The sequence below is a fragment of the Pleurodeles waltl genome, chromosome 12 (assembly GCF_031143425.1).
Source record: "Pleurodeles waltl isolate 20211129_DDA chromosome 12, aPleWal1.hap1.20221129, whole genome shotgun sequence".
NCBI classification, from domain to species: Eukaryota; Metazoa; Chordata; class Amphibia; order Caudata; family Salamandridae; genus Pleurodeles; species Pleurodeles waltl.
This window is the reverse complement of record NC_090451.1, coordinates 139,294,506-139,312,192: the sequence shown is the minus strand read 5'-3', so window position 1 is coordinate 139,312,192 and position 17,687 is coordinate 139,294,506. Positions and strand designations below refer to the sequence as shown.

The 17,687-nt window shown below is 47.4% G+C and overlaps 1 protein-coding gene across 1 annotated transcript in view; it reads right to left on the bottom strand.

The window, feature by feature from the left end:
* LOC138267091 (extracellular calcium-sensing receptor-like) overlaps positions 1-17,687 on the bottom strand; it is a 144,856-nt gene that overhangs the window by 115,125 nt on the left and 12,044 nt on the right. Inside the window, exon 4 of the mRNA XM_069215940.1 lies at positions 2,601-2,624. Within this exon, the coding sequence (XP_069072041.1) occupies positions 2,601-2,624 (24 nt within the window). The remainder of the gene's footprint in view (positions 1-2,600; positions 2,625-17,687) is intronic.

Sequence of the window (17,687 nt, the reverse complement as noted above, 5' to 3'; positions counted from 1 at the left end):
ACATCAGGCATCGTTCTCCCATGTGCAGCTGGGACTGTGACAGGACATGTACTTTCACGGGGAGACTCATCCAGTCTGGGCACCAGTCCCACCCAGTACCAGTAGAGAACTGCATCTACTTGCGAAGATGTGTCTTTGCACTCCCCAGGATGTAACAGTGGGCAAGCCACCCACTGTAGAGACTTGAGAGACTGTGGCTTTGAACTCCCCAGGATGGCACAGTGGGCAACCCACCCACTGAAGTGACTTGAGAGACTGTGGCTTTGCACTCCCCAGGATAAAGCAGTGGGGAAACAACCCACTGTAGAGACTTGAGAGACTGTGGCTTTGTACTCCCCAGGATAAGGCAGTGGGCAAACCACCCACTGTAGAGACTTGAGAGACTGTGGCTTTGCACTCCCCACGATACATCAATGGGCATGGAGCCCCGTCGTGGATCTGGCTTTGCATTCATCTGGCTGAGGTGTCCCCCCTTCCCTTCCCCCTGAGGTGCCTGTATTGTTTCTATCTGATGCCCCGGCAGTGTTCTCTCGGATTTTGCTCAGGTATCTAGTGTGGGCGTCGCCCATGCATTTTTGGACTGTTGGTGCACGGACATTGTTGTGTACATCTCTGCACTACTTCTTGTATTGTACATTTATTTTTGACAGATTTCGTGATATATATATCCGTATATTTTTTAATTAGTAGTATATTGGCACAATACGAAGTTTGACCGCTATTCGCTTTGTCTTTGCATTCTTCCGGGGGATTGTGGGTTGTTACTGTGATTTTTGTGAATGCATTGGTGTGTATGTTGTAATATGCGAGGGTGGGGGTGGGGGTGTTTGGTGGGTGTCCCCGTAACCTTTGCCTTCCCCCTCCCCCGTGTCGTAGGTGCTGTACTCACCGGTATGTTCTGCGCCTACGTCGCTGTTGGTCGTAGATGAGCAGGAATGCAAGGGCAGGTAAGATTTGTAGTTCCGGCTCCATGGAGTCGTCGTTACTCGTGGGATGTGTTGAGGTGAGCGTTTTCCCATAGCACAAGATGTTTCTGCAGTGTTTTTATCCACGGTGAATCCGCCCCGGAAAAGGTGGCGGATTGGTGTGTTGTGATAGTGTGGGCGGTACATTGTCTTCCACCTGTCTGTTGGCAGTGACCGCTGCGCTGTTTGTCTGTACAGCCGTGGCGGGCGATGTGTTAAAGTGGTTGTCTTCATTGGCGGTTTCCGCCAGGGTCGTAATTCCCTTTTTGTGTCCTCCAGCCTGTTTGCGGTATTACCGCAGCTTTAACACCGTCCGCCAGGGTTGTAATGACCACCTACGTCTCTTATCTCCTTACTATTGTCAGGAATGTACGAGCAACAATGCCTAGAGTTAATCATTTTACTGACTTCACCATCCTTTGCTAAAAGAATGTCTAATGCAAGACGATTTTGAAGAGTCATAGCTCTATCCGCGGCTAATTCAGTATCTATCAGGAGTATAGCCCCTGAAAGATTTGCCAGCATGTTATCCACAATAGTAGAAAAATTTCTAATCTTGATCGAATTCAGGATGACTCCTTCTGAAGGAATCACCTCACCAAATATATCTACCACTATCGCAGAAGAGGACTCCCTTTTCTGTCTCTTATGATGTAATTCAGTCATTTTCTGAAACTTTTTCAAATCATCCATCTGGTGAATATTTGGGAAAACTGTCCCCAAATAACATGTCCCGTACCATCCCCCTAGAAGACGGTAATAAGCATTAAGTCCACAAATATAATATAGCCCTGGAATCGCAGGGTCCTGCCCATTTAACGTAAATGTCCACTTACAAAAACACGTCTGCATTCACTCATACCCACAAATAAAGTGTCAGTGCGTGACTTTGGCCTGTCTATACAAAGCTTCCTTACGTGTAGTGCATCTAAAGCTAATTTCCCTTGCGTTTTAATTGCACTATAAGCATGATCATTCTTGTAAGTCCTTTTCTCTAAGTCTTTTTCTAATTTCTCTTTTAGCGCCTTTTTCCTATCATCAGTATGATCTAAAAAGCTCTTCTCTTAATGTGTAAGCAAGCATGTTAGATTTATATTTGCACATATGCTGAACCAAATGTCAAAGTAGGTTCAAAGAATCCTCTAACTAATACTATGTCATTATCCTTAGCTACTCTACTCAAATACCTAATGATAGGAACAAACAAAAACACAAGATCATGGTTAGAATATAAATACTGAATATACTCCTCATTATAAAACCTTGTTAGAAGCAGACTACAACTTATTCCATATCTGAACGGTAAGCTATGATAGGTGACTCCTTCCTCGACTGATGAAGGAATCTGCGTGCACATAAGCCAATTCTTCGCCTCCATCGTCTCAACAAACTCAATAAGTGATAGAAAACATTAGAAGAAAGTTCTCCCTGCGCATTTGTATAATCATGCAAATACTTCTCATCTAACTTAAACCTCTCTAAAGCCGTTAGTGCAGTAGTTGTCTCAAAAGCAGAAGTATGGTTGGCTCCTCTCGCATCAAGAACTGACAGACCCACAATCAATATCATAAACAATATCCCACTCATAATTGCCAACCCAATGCTCGTATATTTACAGCGCTTAGCATCTCTAACCTGCTTATCTAAGTCAGCCATGATCTGTAAAGAATCAGAAAGCAAAAATAACTTTAGGTAAACTCGCAGCAAAAATCAAAACTCAAAAATAAATGACTCTTCTTTCAGCAGTTCAGTTTCCCTCCAGGAACCCTTCTTCCTTGTCAAAATCAGTTAGCAGCATGTCAAATCAGGTTTTAAAAGTCAAATCAAGTTATCAATGTCTTTTCTGGTTACTTTCAACAGTCTTCTTTCTCAAAAATAATTCTCTCAGATTTGTTTCAACAGTTTAGTTCATCAGTCTTCTTCACATCACCTCAAAATATGGACTTGAGACCTCTCTATCAAAACAAAAAGACATAGGCCCTCATTACATTGCTGGCGGACGGCGGAAAAAGGGCGGTAAGACCGCAAATAGGCCGGCATTCATTACCGCCCCATTATGATATCGGCGGTTTGGTGGGTTGGCCAAACCGCCAATGTCCCGCACCGTCCGCCATGGCGGTAACAACCTCCAGGCTGGAGACAATGGTCTCCAGCCCGGCGGCCATAACTAGACCACTGGCGGTATCAGGACCCCGCATACTGCCATGGATTTTGTGGGGTTTTGTACCGCCACGAAATCCATGGCGGTATGTACCATCAGTGCCAGGGAATTTGTTCCCTGGCACTGATTGGGGTCTCCCCTTCCCTCCTCCTCCTCCCCCTCCCCTGAGTCCTCCCCCAGCACCCACAACCCCCCTACCATCCCCCAAATGTGGTAGGACCCCCCACCCCCATTGAAACCCACACACATACCTCTCACACCGCCCTATACGCATGCTCACACCACTCACACACATACACGCATACATACATGCACACATGCAAACACGTTACATTTCCCATACACACATTACACCCCTGCATGCATACACGCACTCACACAACCCCTCTACACACGTACACCCCCCATGCACACACACACCACACAACACCCTCCACCCCCTCCCCTAACGGACAATCACCTTACCTGTTCCGGTGATCCTCCAGGAGGGAACGGGATTCATTGGGGCTGCTCCGCCGCCAGCACCCCATCACCAGAACACCACCGCGCCGAATACTGGGTTGTATTATGGAGGACGGTGTTCTGATGACGTGGCGGTGATGGTGGAGCAGCCTCCACTTCACCGCCGACCGCCAGTATGGCTGCTGGCGGCTCTCCATCCAAAAAAGGGCACAGGGTTGCCAGCAGTCATAATATGGTTGGCGGAAGACCGCCACCACTGGCGGTCTTTGGCCCGGCAAACCTCGGCGGTCTTGTGAAAAGACTGCTGAGGTTGAAATGAGGGCCATAAACTCTTGCTGCCATTCATTTGAAGTTGCATACGCCCATTCAGGACCTGCATATCTTCGACTTGCTACTATCTTTCTTTTCAACTTTCGATCACCAATCAGCTCTCCTTAACTTAGTTCCTCTTTTCTCGTAGTATCTACTTCTTCCTCTATTGTTAGTTCGACATCCACTTATTTCCTTTTCTCCACTTGTGATTTGGGCCACTTATCCCCTTTCAGTGAACCTTCTGTCAGTATTCTCTTCAAGATTGAACTTGAACCCTTTTCTTTCTCTGTGGTGTTTTCTCTTGACGGACCTGCAACCGCTTCAGGAGGAGTCAGATCACTTTGACTTTGATTCACCTCAACTCCCTCCCCTTCTCGGTCTGGCAGTTGCTCTCTTTGTCTCTAAGAATCATCTACTTCTGGGAGAGCCCCCTCTTGACTAGGTTCTCATGTTGCTTCAGTAGAGACAGGTTCCCCTATACTCTCCTGGAAGTCTCCACCCTCGTCTCCTTCAGGAGTAACTACACCGTGCTCAACGAGCTCAGATTCAGCCTCAGTTCCTCTTCGTTCCTTTTCTGGGGCTGTGATTTGTCTTACTGTTGTTTGTACTCTCAACAATGCTTCTTCATGATCCAGTGGACATGCCACTTTCTCCGTGTGACTTGCGTGAATCCAGTTTGGGATCCCAGCACACTTCACAGCTGTCGTAGTTGTCAGGACCACCTGGTACGGTCCCTTCCAACGAGCCTCCAAACATGTCTTTCTCACAGGCTTTTGGACAACAATCCAGTCTCCAGCCCTCAGGTTGTACCCTGGATCATGGATCACTGGCAGTGTGGTAGCCTCCTCCTGCTGAAAAAAAGAGCTGACTACATCAGCCAGACCTTTGCAATAATCCAACACCATATCATCTGTAATGTTGACAAGTGCATTGGCTGGTACAGCTGGCAGTCTCATTGCTCTCCCTATGATGATCTCATGAGGCAACAGTCTTGTCATCCTATCAGGTGTTTTTCTCATTGACATCAACACTAAAGGCAATGCATCAGGCCATTTAAAATTAGTGGCTGCACACACTTTTGCAATTCTTGACTTCAAGTTACCATTCATTTGCTCCACTAGTACTGATGCTTCAGGACAGTAACTACAATGCAACTTCTGCTCAATGTTCAATGCTGCACACAGTAGGTTAAACACTTCATTGTTAAAGTGACTTCCCCTATCTGATTCTAAAGAGATTAGAAACCCAAAGTGCGGTATCATTTCTTTGTGTGGGATATGCTTCAATACAGTGACTAAAGATGCTAACAATAACCATCACATATCTCAAACCTCCACACACAGGCATCTCAATAAAATCCATCTGCATTCTGCTGAATGGACCTCCTGCTCTTCCAATGTGGCTCAAATTACCCACTGTCCCTTTCCCTGCATTTAATTGCTGACAAATGACACAACAATGGCATACTGCTTCAGCATCTTGCCTAAGCTTGGGGTTAAACCAATCAATTTTGAACAGACAAACCATGGCATCCCTCCCAATGTGTGTCTGACCATGACAGTACCTTACCATTTGAGACAACAGGCTTTTTGGCAGAACCAATTGACCCTCCTCAGAAACCCACAATTCATCCTGTCTTTGAACACATTTCATTTTACTCCATGAACGTTTCTCCTCTTTGTCAACATTACTCTGCAATTTAACTCTTCCAAAGTGTCAGTCACTTTCAGTGCATAACTTGTACATGTGGTGTCTTCTTTAGGTAACAATTCACACTTGTCCTTGAATGATATGCAGTTCAAGGCGCAAAACCTTGCGACTTGATCCGCATATCAATTCCCCAATGACACGTAGTCCTGCGACTTTAAATGTGCACTGCATTTTACCACGGCAACTTCTTCAGGCAATTGAATTGCATATAACAGCTCCTTTAATCTTTCACCATTTCTGACTGGTGATCCAGAGGAGGTCAGGAAACCTCGCTGCGACCACAACTGACCAAAATCATGAACTATTCCAAATCCATATTGGCTATCCGTATAGATAGTAATTCTCAATCTAGCAGAAACATGACACGCTCTGGTAAGAGTGACCAATTCCGCTACCTGAACAGAATACACTCCTCAAAGCCAAGAAGCTTCAAAGGTACCTGTAATTGTGCACACAGCATATCCAGCTGTCAGTGTCCCTGTGTTGTCTCTCAGACAAGAACCATCAACAAAAATAATTTGATCATTCTCTTCCAATCGGGTTTCTCTAATGTCAGGTCTCGGTTTTGTGTACAACTAAGTTACTTCAAGACAAATCATGTTCAACATCTTCCTCCTTTTAAATTTCAGCAATATTACTCGGAAGTAAAGCTGCCGGGTTCAGCACTGTACATCTTTTCGGTGTCACGTTTGGTGCTCCCAAAATACTTGTCTCATACCTAGTTAACCTAGCACCAGTCAAGTATTGGGTTTTCGTTCTTGTCTGTAAAATCTCAATCGACTGAGGGACAATTACAGTCCGGAGAAATCGCATCACCACGCCTTCACACTGTGAAAGAATCTGACCAACTGCATGCAAACAACCTGATAAGGCTGCTGCAACTGGGTTCAAAGTAGCTGAAACATATGCTACTGGACCATGAGGACCTCCATGGACCTGAGTCAAGACAGACAATGAACATGCATCACGCTCATTGCAAAACAATGTGAAAGGTTTCGCGTTGTGAGGCATACCCAACAATGGAGCTCTACACAAACTCTCTCTCAACTCAGTGAGCTCTCATTTCATCCTGATCCAGCACTATGGGGTCTGTGACATCCTTATGAGTTAACTTCTGCAGTGGTCTTGAAACTTCTTTAAAAATTGTGATCCTTTGGTGACAATAGCCCACCATTCCCAGAAACATCCTGACATCGCTCTGTGTGGTCGGGGGACTTCTCTGCAGTATCATTGTAATCCTTTCTCAAGATATTTTCCTCGACCCTTTCTCAATTTGGTGACCCAAATACTTCACTACCATTTGACAATACTGCAATTTTACTGACAACAATTTATGACCATATTTTCCCAAATGGTTCAACAAGGCAACCGAGTAATACTTACACTCGTCACTTGTCTTGGATGCAATCAATAAGTCATCAATGTACTGCACCAGGTTTGACTGAAAAGGCAATTATAAAGAATCCAAATTCTTTTTCAAGATCTGGTTGAACAAGGGAAGTGATTCTGTGTTCCCTTGAGGACGACTATCCCAGCATTAGGCTCTATCCAGAAATTTGAAACAAAAGAGAAATTGGCTATCCTCATGAAGGGGCACAGAAAAGAACGCTTGTGACAAATCAACAACTGTAAACCACTCTGCATCACATGTAATCTGGAACATTATCACAGCTGGTTTGGGCACTATAGAACAACACTTGATCACAATCTCATTTATTTTTCTCAAATCTTGAACAGTTCAAACCTTCCCACAAGGCTTCTTCAAACCCATTATTGGTGAGTTACATGGGCTGCTCAACACTTCTTTCAGAACTTCCTGCTTCCCAAAATCTGCAATTATCTGAGCTACTTTCATCAGGACGTCTTGTGTCATGTTGTACTGAGGAAGCTGAGGGAAAACTGCATTCGGTTTTAAAGTAACCTTTATTGGTTCCACTCCTTTGATCAACCCTACTTCTTTCCCTGTCAATTCCCACACATTCTCTTGTACTGTTCCCTGCAAATCAGAATGAAGCTCTTTCACTGCGAACATTGGGAAAAATTCCATCAAGGGGTACTCCTCATTTATAGTTTCACACTCAGTTTCTGGGGCTTGGTCTTCCTCATCATCACTATTTGTCTGGATCTCAATTCCATCATTTGAGCAAGTAATAAAACACTTTGGTGGTCATTATGAACATGACAGGAAACAACGTCGACCGCTGTGGCGACGGTGAACAGAAGACCGCAATTGGCGATGAATAACACACCACCATATAATGATGCCAAAAACAGAAACCTCCAAAAGTTCTGCTACCTCCAGCCACCGCCAGGGCCCTTGATGGTGGAAAGGCTGTACACCCCACCCTGCCACCACCAATCAGACAAATCCTCCACCCTCCAAATAATGATGCACAAATCACTGCGGCGGATAGTGGATTTTGAACGACCATTGGCAGTACGGACTGCCACGGCCAGCAATGGGACCCAACAGCAAGAAATGCACAAATTGGCAAGTTTGAAACCCACCCACCTGACACACATCCACAACACTATAAAACACTCACATACACACCCTACAATCCTTTGCAAGCCAATAGCACAACAGATATTGACAACGCAACATGCATACACTGAACTCAACATCCCACAGGTCACACACCCAACCACAATGCAGCACCCTCACCAATAATCCTACAACACACCACCCACAACACACACTATGGCACCCCCTAAGCACCCCCGCTTCACAGATAGGAAGCTAAGAACAATAGTGGACGAAATACTGAAGGTCAAGCCACAAATCTTTGGGGCACAGGTCCAGCATACACCCATCGCCAGGAAGATGGAGTTATGGTAGACGATTGTAAACAAGGTCAACGCAGTGGGAAACCATCCTCGCACAAGGGACGACATCCACAAGAGATGGAATGACCTGCATGGGAAGGTGAGGTCAATGGCATCCAGGCACAACATTGCGGTCCAGAAAACTGGGTGAGGACTTCCACCTACACCCCGACTACACCGACTGGGAGGAAAAGGTACTTGCTATCCTGCACCCTGAGGGCCTCACTGGAAGACTGGACTCAGGTAAGTCATCTACAATTACTTCATATACACCACACCTGTAATGCATGTACCACCCCACCCCTCTAACTACCACCAGGACCACTACCTCACCCAGGCCACATTCACTACATCCAGTCACCCTGCATGCCCACAAACCACTAACAGGCCCACATTCCTCCCCTTGTGCATAGCTACCTACCCCTGCAAGGAATCACAATGGCACTACTGCACCCACAATGCACCTCCACATCCCATGCAAAATGTAAGGACAACCCCACAATAGGTCCCTGCATGTCTGACAGGGCAGAGCTGTGCATCCTTATTCGAATTAGAACATGTAACATACATTTCCATTCACCCCCACAGGCACCACCACCCATGCCACCCTGATGGAAAGGCCAAGGAGTGCCAGTGCCCCACATAGAGAAAGAGGCCCCACTCAGGAGACTGGAGAGGGATGTATGGACAGTGAGGAATACCCTGGACCGTCACGCAGTTCTGGGCTGTCACCCTCCAGCAGCCCCACCCAGGATACTACTGACACCCTTACTACCCAGCCATCACCATTAGCTCTGGCCAAATGACCACACATGAGTGTCGCCAGGCCACAGACTGGCAGAGCACAAGTACAGAGGCCAGAGTCACCACCAACTAACAGGCAGGATGATGATGGCCCCAGTGCAAGTAGGACTGCCAGACCTGTGCAGGGGACACAGGCACAGGGGGCTAGGCCCAGTAGGAGGGCATTAGTGGCACAGTGGGGAGGCCAAATGATGGATGCTGCAGCCCAGGAGGTGATCTCTGAGGTCCTGGGAGCATACCACCATACCCAAGACCGGATGGGCCAGATTCTGGCCACCCTGGAGCAGAGTCAAAGGCTGCAGATAGTCCCAACACAAGGAGACCATGGAGCAGTGGAAACAACTCAATGCCACCATGGCCACTATTGCAGGGGCGCTGCAGCACCACTACCCAAGCCAGCCTGAGACCCCCACAAACCTGGAAGCCCCGGCCACTGCTGAGGACCCAGAAATGCCCTCTACATCTGCAGCAGCAACTAGGCTGATGGCACTGGGAGAGGACACACAAGAGACCAGCACCCCTACCAGTGCAGCCCAGCACCAGACACTCAAATGTGCCCTCAGACCCAGATATGGCACTGGAACACATGCCAAGACCAAGGCCACCACAGAGAAATGACTTTGACCTGAACTGTCTCTCAAGTGTCCACTGTGCTACCATCCTCACCTGCCAATAGCAACATAACAACTTGCAAGGGACATATGGACAATACCCACTGCCACCAATCGCTGAGCCAATGTACCTGGTATTGACATCCACCATGAGCCCACTCCCTATCATGGTACAGCACACCTATGCAATTGTGACACATAATAAAACACATTTACACCAATTTGTATGTCCTCTGTCATTATGAATATTCAATTGTAAGTGTGAATGCATTGGCCAGTCAATTCCATATTCATACCTTTATTGCAGGAAAGTTACCCCACGCACAACATCATCTGGCACATGCTATCTTAGTCTTCAGGTTACAGTGTCAATGAATACAGACACCACATCCCCAAACAAATGAGTCAGACAAACATTATGCAGTGCAGACAACATCATCAGTGAACAGTACCTCATAGTCACTGGAAGTATAGGTGGATCAGCTGGTTCCTGGAGTGGACATCTTCCCCCTCTTCATCCTCACCATCACTCTCATCTCCTCTCAGAGGTAGCAGGTCTGGATGTACCTCACCCTCCTCCTCTAGTAGGGGATAAATCTCCTCACAGCCACATTGTGCAGCATGCAGCAGGCCACCACTGTTCTACAGACCTTGTCAGGGCCATAGCACGGGGATCCCCCAGAGAGATGGAGGCAACAGAATCTAGCCTTCAGGAGACCTATAGTGCGCTCAATCACCCTCCTAGCACATCCATGGGCCTCACTGTAATTCCTCTCTGCATCTGTCCTGGGATTTTTCACACGTGTCAGGAGCCTTTGCAAGTTGGGGTAGCCAGAATCACCTGCAAAAGGGGTTGAAACAGGACTGTAACAAACTGCCATTATTTGCCTACAGCCTGGCTGTCACCTATGTACTGATCCAGTGTCATACACACTCACCTATGAGGCATCCTCTGTCCCCTTGTAGTTGTTCCATCATGTGTTGTGCACTGCTGTTCCTCAGGACAAAGGAATCATGAACTGATCCTGGAAACATGGCATTTAAGTGTGATATGAACTGGTCAGCAGTACACACCAATTGTATATTCATTGAGTGGAAGTTCTTTCTGTTCCTGTACACCTGTTTATTCACTCTTGGGGGGATGAGAGCTATGTGGGTGCCATTGATGGCACCTATCACATGGGGAATGTTAGCAAAGACATAAAATTCAGACTTGATGGCAGGGAGTTCAGCCCTTTGGGGAAACTTGACATATGCCTGCATGTGTGGTACAAATGCATCCAGGAATTTTGAGAGGTTGAGGCTAAACATTGGCTGTGAGAACCCTGCACCCATGCCCACTGTCACCTGAATGATCCCGTAGCCAAGAAGTGAAGTACAGAGAGCCCTTGCACTTCAGTAGGGATGGCATGCTGATTCTGATTAGTCGGTTTCAGTGCAGGATCTAGTAAAGCACATAGGTCCTGGACTGCTGTGTGATTGAGTCTGTAGTTGACAATGATGTGACAATCCACCATGGTCCAAATCAACAAGAGGTCTGTACACAGATGGGGCCCTCCCTCACCACATGGGTCTGTACTTATGGGGAGGAAGGAACATACATGAGGGACACACATACACATGCAAAACATGTTGTATTTGAATAACTGTAGTGCAATATATAGGTTACGCACACAAGCGATGTATGATGTACAACTCTAGGAACATGTATGCAGTGATACCTCTGGACTGATGTGAGGAACAGACACTTATGTGGGCAGGCGACTAAGGGCTGGGATCTGAAGGCCCTGAATGGGGCCCATGACCTGGAAATATGTACGTGGTGCTAGCAAAATGGCAGCTCCCTGCCATCCAGATATGAAGGAGTGGAAGTGACATCATGCCGCTGTCGGTAGTTGTCATGGCGGAAGGCGGTGATCACCGCCGTGCACCCATTCATTGGTTTACATGGTTGTCAATGGGGAACCTGGACTTTTCATGATCGCCGCGGAGCGTACGCCATGTCATCAACCCAATTTCACTTGACTCCCGAATCCCGTGCATGCAAGTACTCCAATGAGTGTGCTGCTGTGTCCTGACTCTGGTCACTCCAATGGCACATGTCACAGGGGAAAGGGGCCTGGCCTTCACCACGGAGGAGCTGGAGAAGCTGGTGGACGGGGTCCTACCCCTGTATGCCAAGTTATATGGACGACCAGAAGAGCAGGTGAGTTGGCAGTTGTCTTGCATGGATGTGTGTGATGGTGGCTGATGCCTGTATGCATATGTGGTCAATTTGTAACTGCACAGTCATAGATTGTGTGGCAAGTACTGTTAGTGAGGTGGTAAAATAATCCTGTGAGGTTTCCGTCCCAATGGGGACGACATGTCAGTTGAATGAGATGGCCATATCCTGACGTCTGTTTTTCTTGCCTGTGTTTCCCATACAGGTCAGCGCCCATCAGAAGAGGGTACTCTGGCCAGCCATCACCAGGGAGGTTTGGACCCTGGAGATCTACAACTGGAGGAGCACCCACTGCAAGAAGCGGTGGGAGGACCTGCGGCGCCTGGCCAGGAAGACCTGCGAGGTGCAGCTGGGGAAGGCCCCCAACGAGGAAGGGGTGCCCGTCGGACCCTGACCCCCCCATTTGTCCCGCATTCTGGCAGTGGCATATATGGATGTGGATGGGTGCTTGAAGGCTGCACAGCAGCCACAAGGGGGTGAGTACCAACACTTTTTAATTTCACTTTGATGGATGTGTTTGGGTGCTGTGGTATGTAGGATGTCTAGTGCCAGGCACTCCGTAAGGTGTCTTCCAGCAGTCCTGCCCCCATGAGCACAGAAATGGTTAGGGGCAGGTCTAAACAGTCACAATAGGCCCTTGGGGATTGATCTTCCTGTACTGTTGGGTCCTTTGTGGGCACATGGACTAGTGGGTGCATTGGCTGGCCAGGGTCCCCCATGTGTGTAGTCCACACAGTTCATCAGGTCCGTGTTTCATGTTTGAAATTAGTTTTATGCTGGGGTAGTGGCCGCTAGTCAGGGCCATAGTTATGACTATAGTTGTAGGTGCTGCCTGTAGGTGTGTAAGCTGGATGGCAGTGTGTGTGCACCAAGTATGTCATTCCATTCTGGTATTTACAGATTTCTCTCATGTTTTGTCTCCCCACCCCTGTGCTCTAGTGTTTTTTGTGTACATCTGCATCATCTGGCAAGGGAGGAGTGGCACTGGCAAGTGGGGATGCTGCGGCCCACGGTTCCAAGGATGCAGTCGGCCAATACCAAGGGGACCAGTGGGTTAGAGGGCGAGGGGAGTGCCACAGGGGAGGCAACTACCACTAGCAGTAGTGACTCTGATACCTCCTCCGATGGGAGCTCCCTGGTGGTGGAAGACCCTAGTGGGCCCACCCATTCTGTGTCATCTTCCACCACCCCGATATCATCACCACCCTCCCAGTTGCCCGTGCCCACTCACCCAGAAGGGTGGGTGTCTCCTTCGCCCCAGGCACCTCATCCCCTGCCCAAGTCAGCTCTGCTGCCCTCAAGGAAGAGGCTATTGACCTGCTGAGGTCCATCTCTATAGGGCAGACAACCATCATGAATGCCATCCAGGGGCTAGCATCCCAGATGCAGTAATGCAATGCATACCTGGAAGGCATACACTGTGCCATGTCTGGCCCACAGAGATCTTTTCAGGCTCTGGCCTCCTCTTTGACGGTAGCCAGTGTCCCTGGTCTTTCCGTCCCCCACTCCAACCACCTCTACCTCGTTCCAGCACCCCACTCCCTTCACCCATCCTAAGCACATGTTCAGATAGCCATGCACACACATCAACACACAAGAAGCACACAGAGAAACACAAGCACCACATTTCCCACCACAGGCATACACACAGCCAACATTCAAAGGCACAAACAACAACATCCACTTCCCCCAGTGTGTCCACTTCTCCCGCCTCCATGTCTGTCACCTCGACATGCACACCCGCAAACACTGCACCCTCAGTCACTGCTAGTGGCCCCATTCTTGCAGTCACCACAACATCTGACATCACACCTGCACTCACCACAACAACATTGACAGAGACAAGCAGCACACTCACCAGACCTGCAGACACCCAGACAACATCCAGTTACACTGGCAGCCTGTCTTGTCCCACTGTGTCCACCCCCTTCCTCCCAAGACACTCAAACGTTCCCAGACACCCACTCAACACACATCCACCACACATCAGCATACTGTACAGGCTCCTGCATCCAAGTCCAGCACACCTACACCTGTTACAAGCACTCCCTCTACCTCCACTCCCACACCTTCCTCCATATCGACCCCAACTGCCCCTAAAAAACTTTTCTTGTCCTGTGTTGACCTGTTCGAACTCACTGGCCTACTCCTTCTTGTCCCTAACTGTGCCCATCTCCTTGTCCTGTCCACTCCTTCCTCATCTAAGTACGCCCTAGTCTGCCCTTCCCATTCCCGTGCCCCTTCCTCAGAGAGGAAGAAGCCCTATTCTGCCCCAGGTCCATCTGCCACCCCTTGGTCCAAGCCCACTCCTCCACCTTCCACGAGCAAACCCCCTCCAGCTCCACAAAGTAAGCCCATCCCCCATCCCAGACATAAGTCCCCACCCCCCACCCTGCCACACCCTGCCCTTGTTCCCTGAGGTGTTTGACTGCCCTATTTATGTCCCTTTATGGTGGAGTACCCTGTGCACATGTGGGAGTCAAGTTTGGCCCACTGGGGCCCTTCAGGCTATTTATCATGGACTGGCCATTGGCCTTATTTGGACAATCATATTTCATTTTGTATTAAAGTTTGTGTGCCCAGCGGTGCTGTTGGCACAATATGGAGACGTGGTTTATTGTTTCTTTGTGGGGGTGTGGTGTGCACATGTGTGTACTTTGGGCAGGTTTTGTTTGCCTTGTGTCGGGTAAGAACCTCTTATTCTGGTGTGTATGGCTTGTGATGGTGTGAGGAGTTGGGAGTGCATTGCAGGGTGGGTGTGTAACTGTGCCCTTTCTTCCCTTGTTTACTAGGTTGCAGTACTTACCGTCGTCAGCGGCAGTCACGGTACCAGAGGTATATTGCAAGGAGCAGGACAGGCATTATTTGCAACTCTCTCTCCATGTCTGCTTCGGCGTGTTGTGTGTGCCTACGGTGAGTGTTTCCTTTTATTTGGTTCCTTTTGTTCCTTCTGCTTTGCGTGGCGGTGGTTCCCGCCCCGGAACTGACAGCGGTCTTGTGCTTCATTATTTGTTGGGTGTGTAGGGCCTTTCCGTCAGCCTGTGGGTGGCCTCTTCCATCCTTGTCGGCACTCGAATGCTGGCGGTGTGTGAATAGCCCGCTGACTGTTTCTCATGTGCTTCAGTATTTGGCGGTCCGGACCACCAGACTGTTGGCGGTAGTTACCGCCACTGCCGGCGGGGCGGTGATTGCCACCATGTTCATAATGAGGGCCTTTGTCTTACACAGCAAGTCCTTTCCCAGTAGGGATACTGGACTCGAATCACAAACTACAAAATATGCAGTCCCTGGGAATTGCCAATCTCAATTTGCACTGGATCTGTAATCAGGTTTGTCAAATACTGATTCGCTACCCCCATAACCTGACCTGTTCTACCTGAAAGGGGCAAATTTGGAACCTCTGCACTTCTCACTGTAGAGTGTGTAGCTCCTGTGTGCACCAAGAATGAAACTCTGTGACCCATAATCTTTCCCCTCATATAGGGTTCTCTCTGATCTACATCTAAAGAAGTCGCAAGCACACATGGCTCCTCATCTGAACTGTCACTCATCCATTCACCATTTATTTAATTCTCACTGTGTAACAGGAATTGGTGCACTGTGTTACTACTTCTGTCTTGTTTCTGGCCTCTTGAGGAACCATCATCTGTTGCTGCTCCATCGGGGCTTGAGGTATCTGCATTTGCTGTTTACGTACCATGGGAACCTGCTGCTGCATTGGCTGCAACTGTGACACTTGTGCACGGGGCATTTGCACCTGTTGCATGGGCTGAAAATTATGCTCTTGGTTCACATTACTCTGAAAATTTGGATTGGGGGCCCTTATTCACTGTCTTATCACATTTTGAAATGTATTGATGTCATTACATTGCTAAACAACACCCTCCTGCACCATCACCGGACACTCCCACTTCCAATGTCCCACAGCTCTGAAAATGTGATACAGCAATAGCTTCTTCATTCCCTGCACCTCATTTTGAACCACTACAGTATTCAAATCTGGACCATGATTCATATTGCCTCCACAACCTCTACCTCTCATCTGAGGCTGGAACATGACATTTCCTTGCTGCTGTGGCATCTGCTGCACAAAGTTTCCTTGCACTCCTGTTTGAGCTACCTTAATCTGCATCACCATTGCCTTCTCTTTCAGCTTCTTCTGCTTCAACTCAATCTTATCACTACAGTATTTTGCATACTGCAATACTGCAACACCTCATCAATCGGCTTTGCTTGCCAGGAAATCAAATGACTCTTAATCATCTGACTTATTTCAGGCTTCAATCCTTCCACAAATCTGAACACAAAATGCAGCATGTCTTTCAGCTTAATTACATCTTTGCCATTATACTCCTTAAAAGCCTTCAACAATCTCTCATAGTAGGCATGTATCGACTATTTTGTTTCCTGCACTGTCCTGTCAATTCCCTGCCAATCAATATTTTTGGGTGAAATCCTTATTTTCAGAAACTCAAACACCTTACTTCAGGAGGCGGTGCGGCTGTACGCTTATCTCTCTGGTTCACTTGTTGGCCTATCTACAGTCCTCTTACACTCAACCCATAAATCAGCTGGAACCACTATCTCCAGTAATGTGTTTAAGTCCTCCCACAGACACATCGCAAGTTTTACGAACCTGTCTGTCTGATGATACTACTCTACTGGCTTCTCCTTCAATTTTGGATAATCATTCGTAAATGATAGAATGTCACTCCTACTCCAAGGAACATGAACAAAATTACCCCCTGTGATTTCCCTCATTGGTGAAATCTTCACCGGATCCTTGTCCTGTTATACATTCTCAGTCAGCTCCAAGGAATCTCTTTTCTTCTTGTCTCTTTTCTTTACACATATGCCTTCCCACTTGTCTAATGCTCCCCAAACCTGAGCACTCTGCAGTAATTCTTTAAGGTGTGCCTTCATACCGGCTGACATCGTGTTCAAAATCTATTGCCTCAAAATCTAATCTGTAACTCCTCTTCAAATGCTTTGTTTTCTCAATTTCTATGCCATGTTTTTCTGCCAAATCTGCTAAACTCTGATGCACTTTGCTCACTTCTTTCATAATCCTTGGGCACAAATATCTCAACTTTGCCTCTGTATAGGACTCTAATCTATTCACCCTTGTTGTACCCTCAACTAATTCACCCGCTTCCAACTACCCGATAATATTTCTATACCAAATCTATGAATTCTAATATTTCGCTTTTCACATGAAGTTGATTTGTTCACTTTACGATGTCCTCATCATCCGGCTCTTCGGATAACAATTGTGTTGCATCTTCATCTCCAGTCAGTGTCTTCATTGTTCTCGTCCTGGCAAAGCACATCTCACACACATTACACACGATTTGTTACACAGCTAGGAACATCATTTCCTATTCGTTAGTTCTCACGGAAAGCTTCTATCAAGCACTTTTAACAAGACAATAGACATTTCACAGTTTAGTTCACTCTGTCAGCATTTTTATTAACCGCTAAGAAATACGGCTTCAGCAGTAGGCCTGGCCAAACTAGGCCAAGACACTTGCTAAGTTAAGACCTACAAAATTATAAGCTAAAGCATACTTCATAACCCTAAATATGACATATTACTACATTAGTCTAGTACA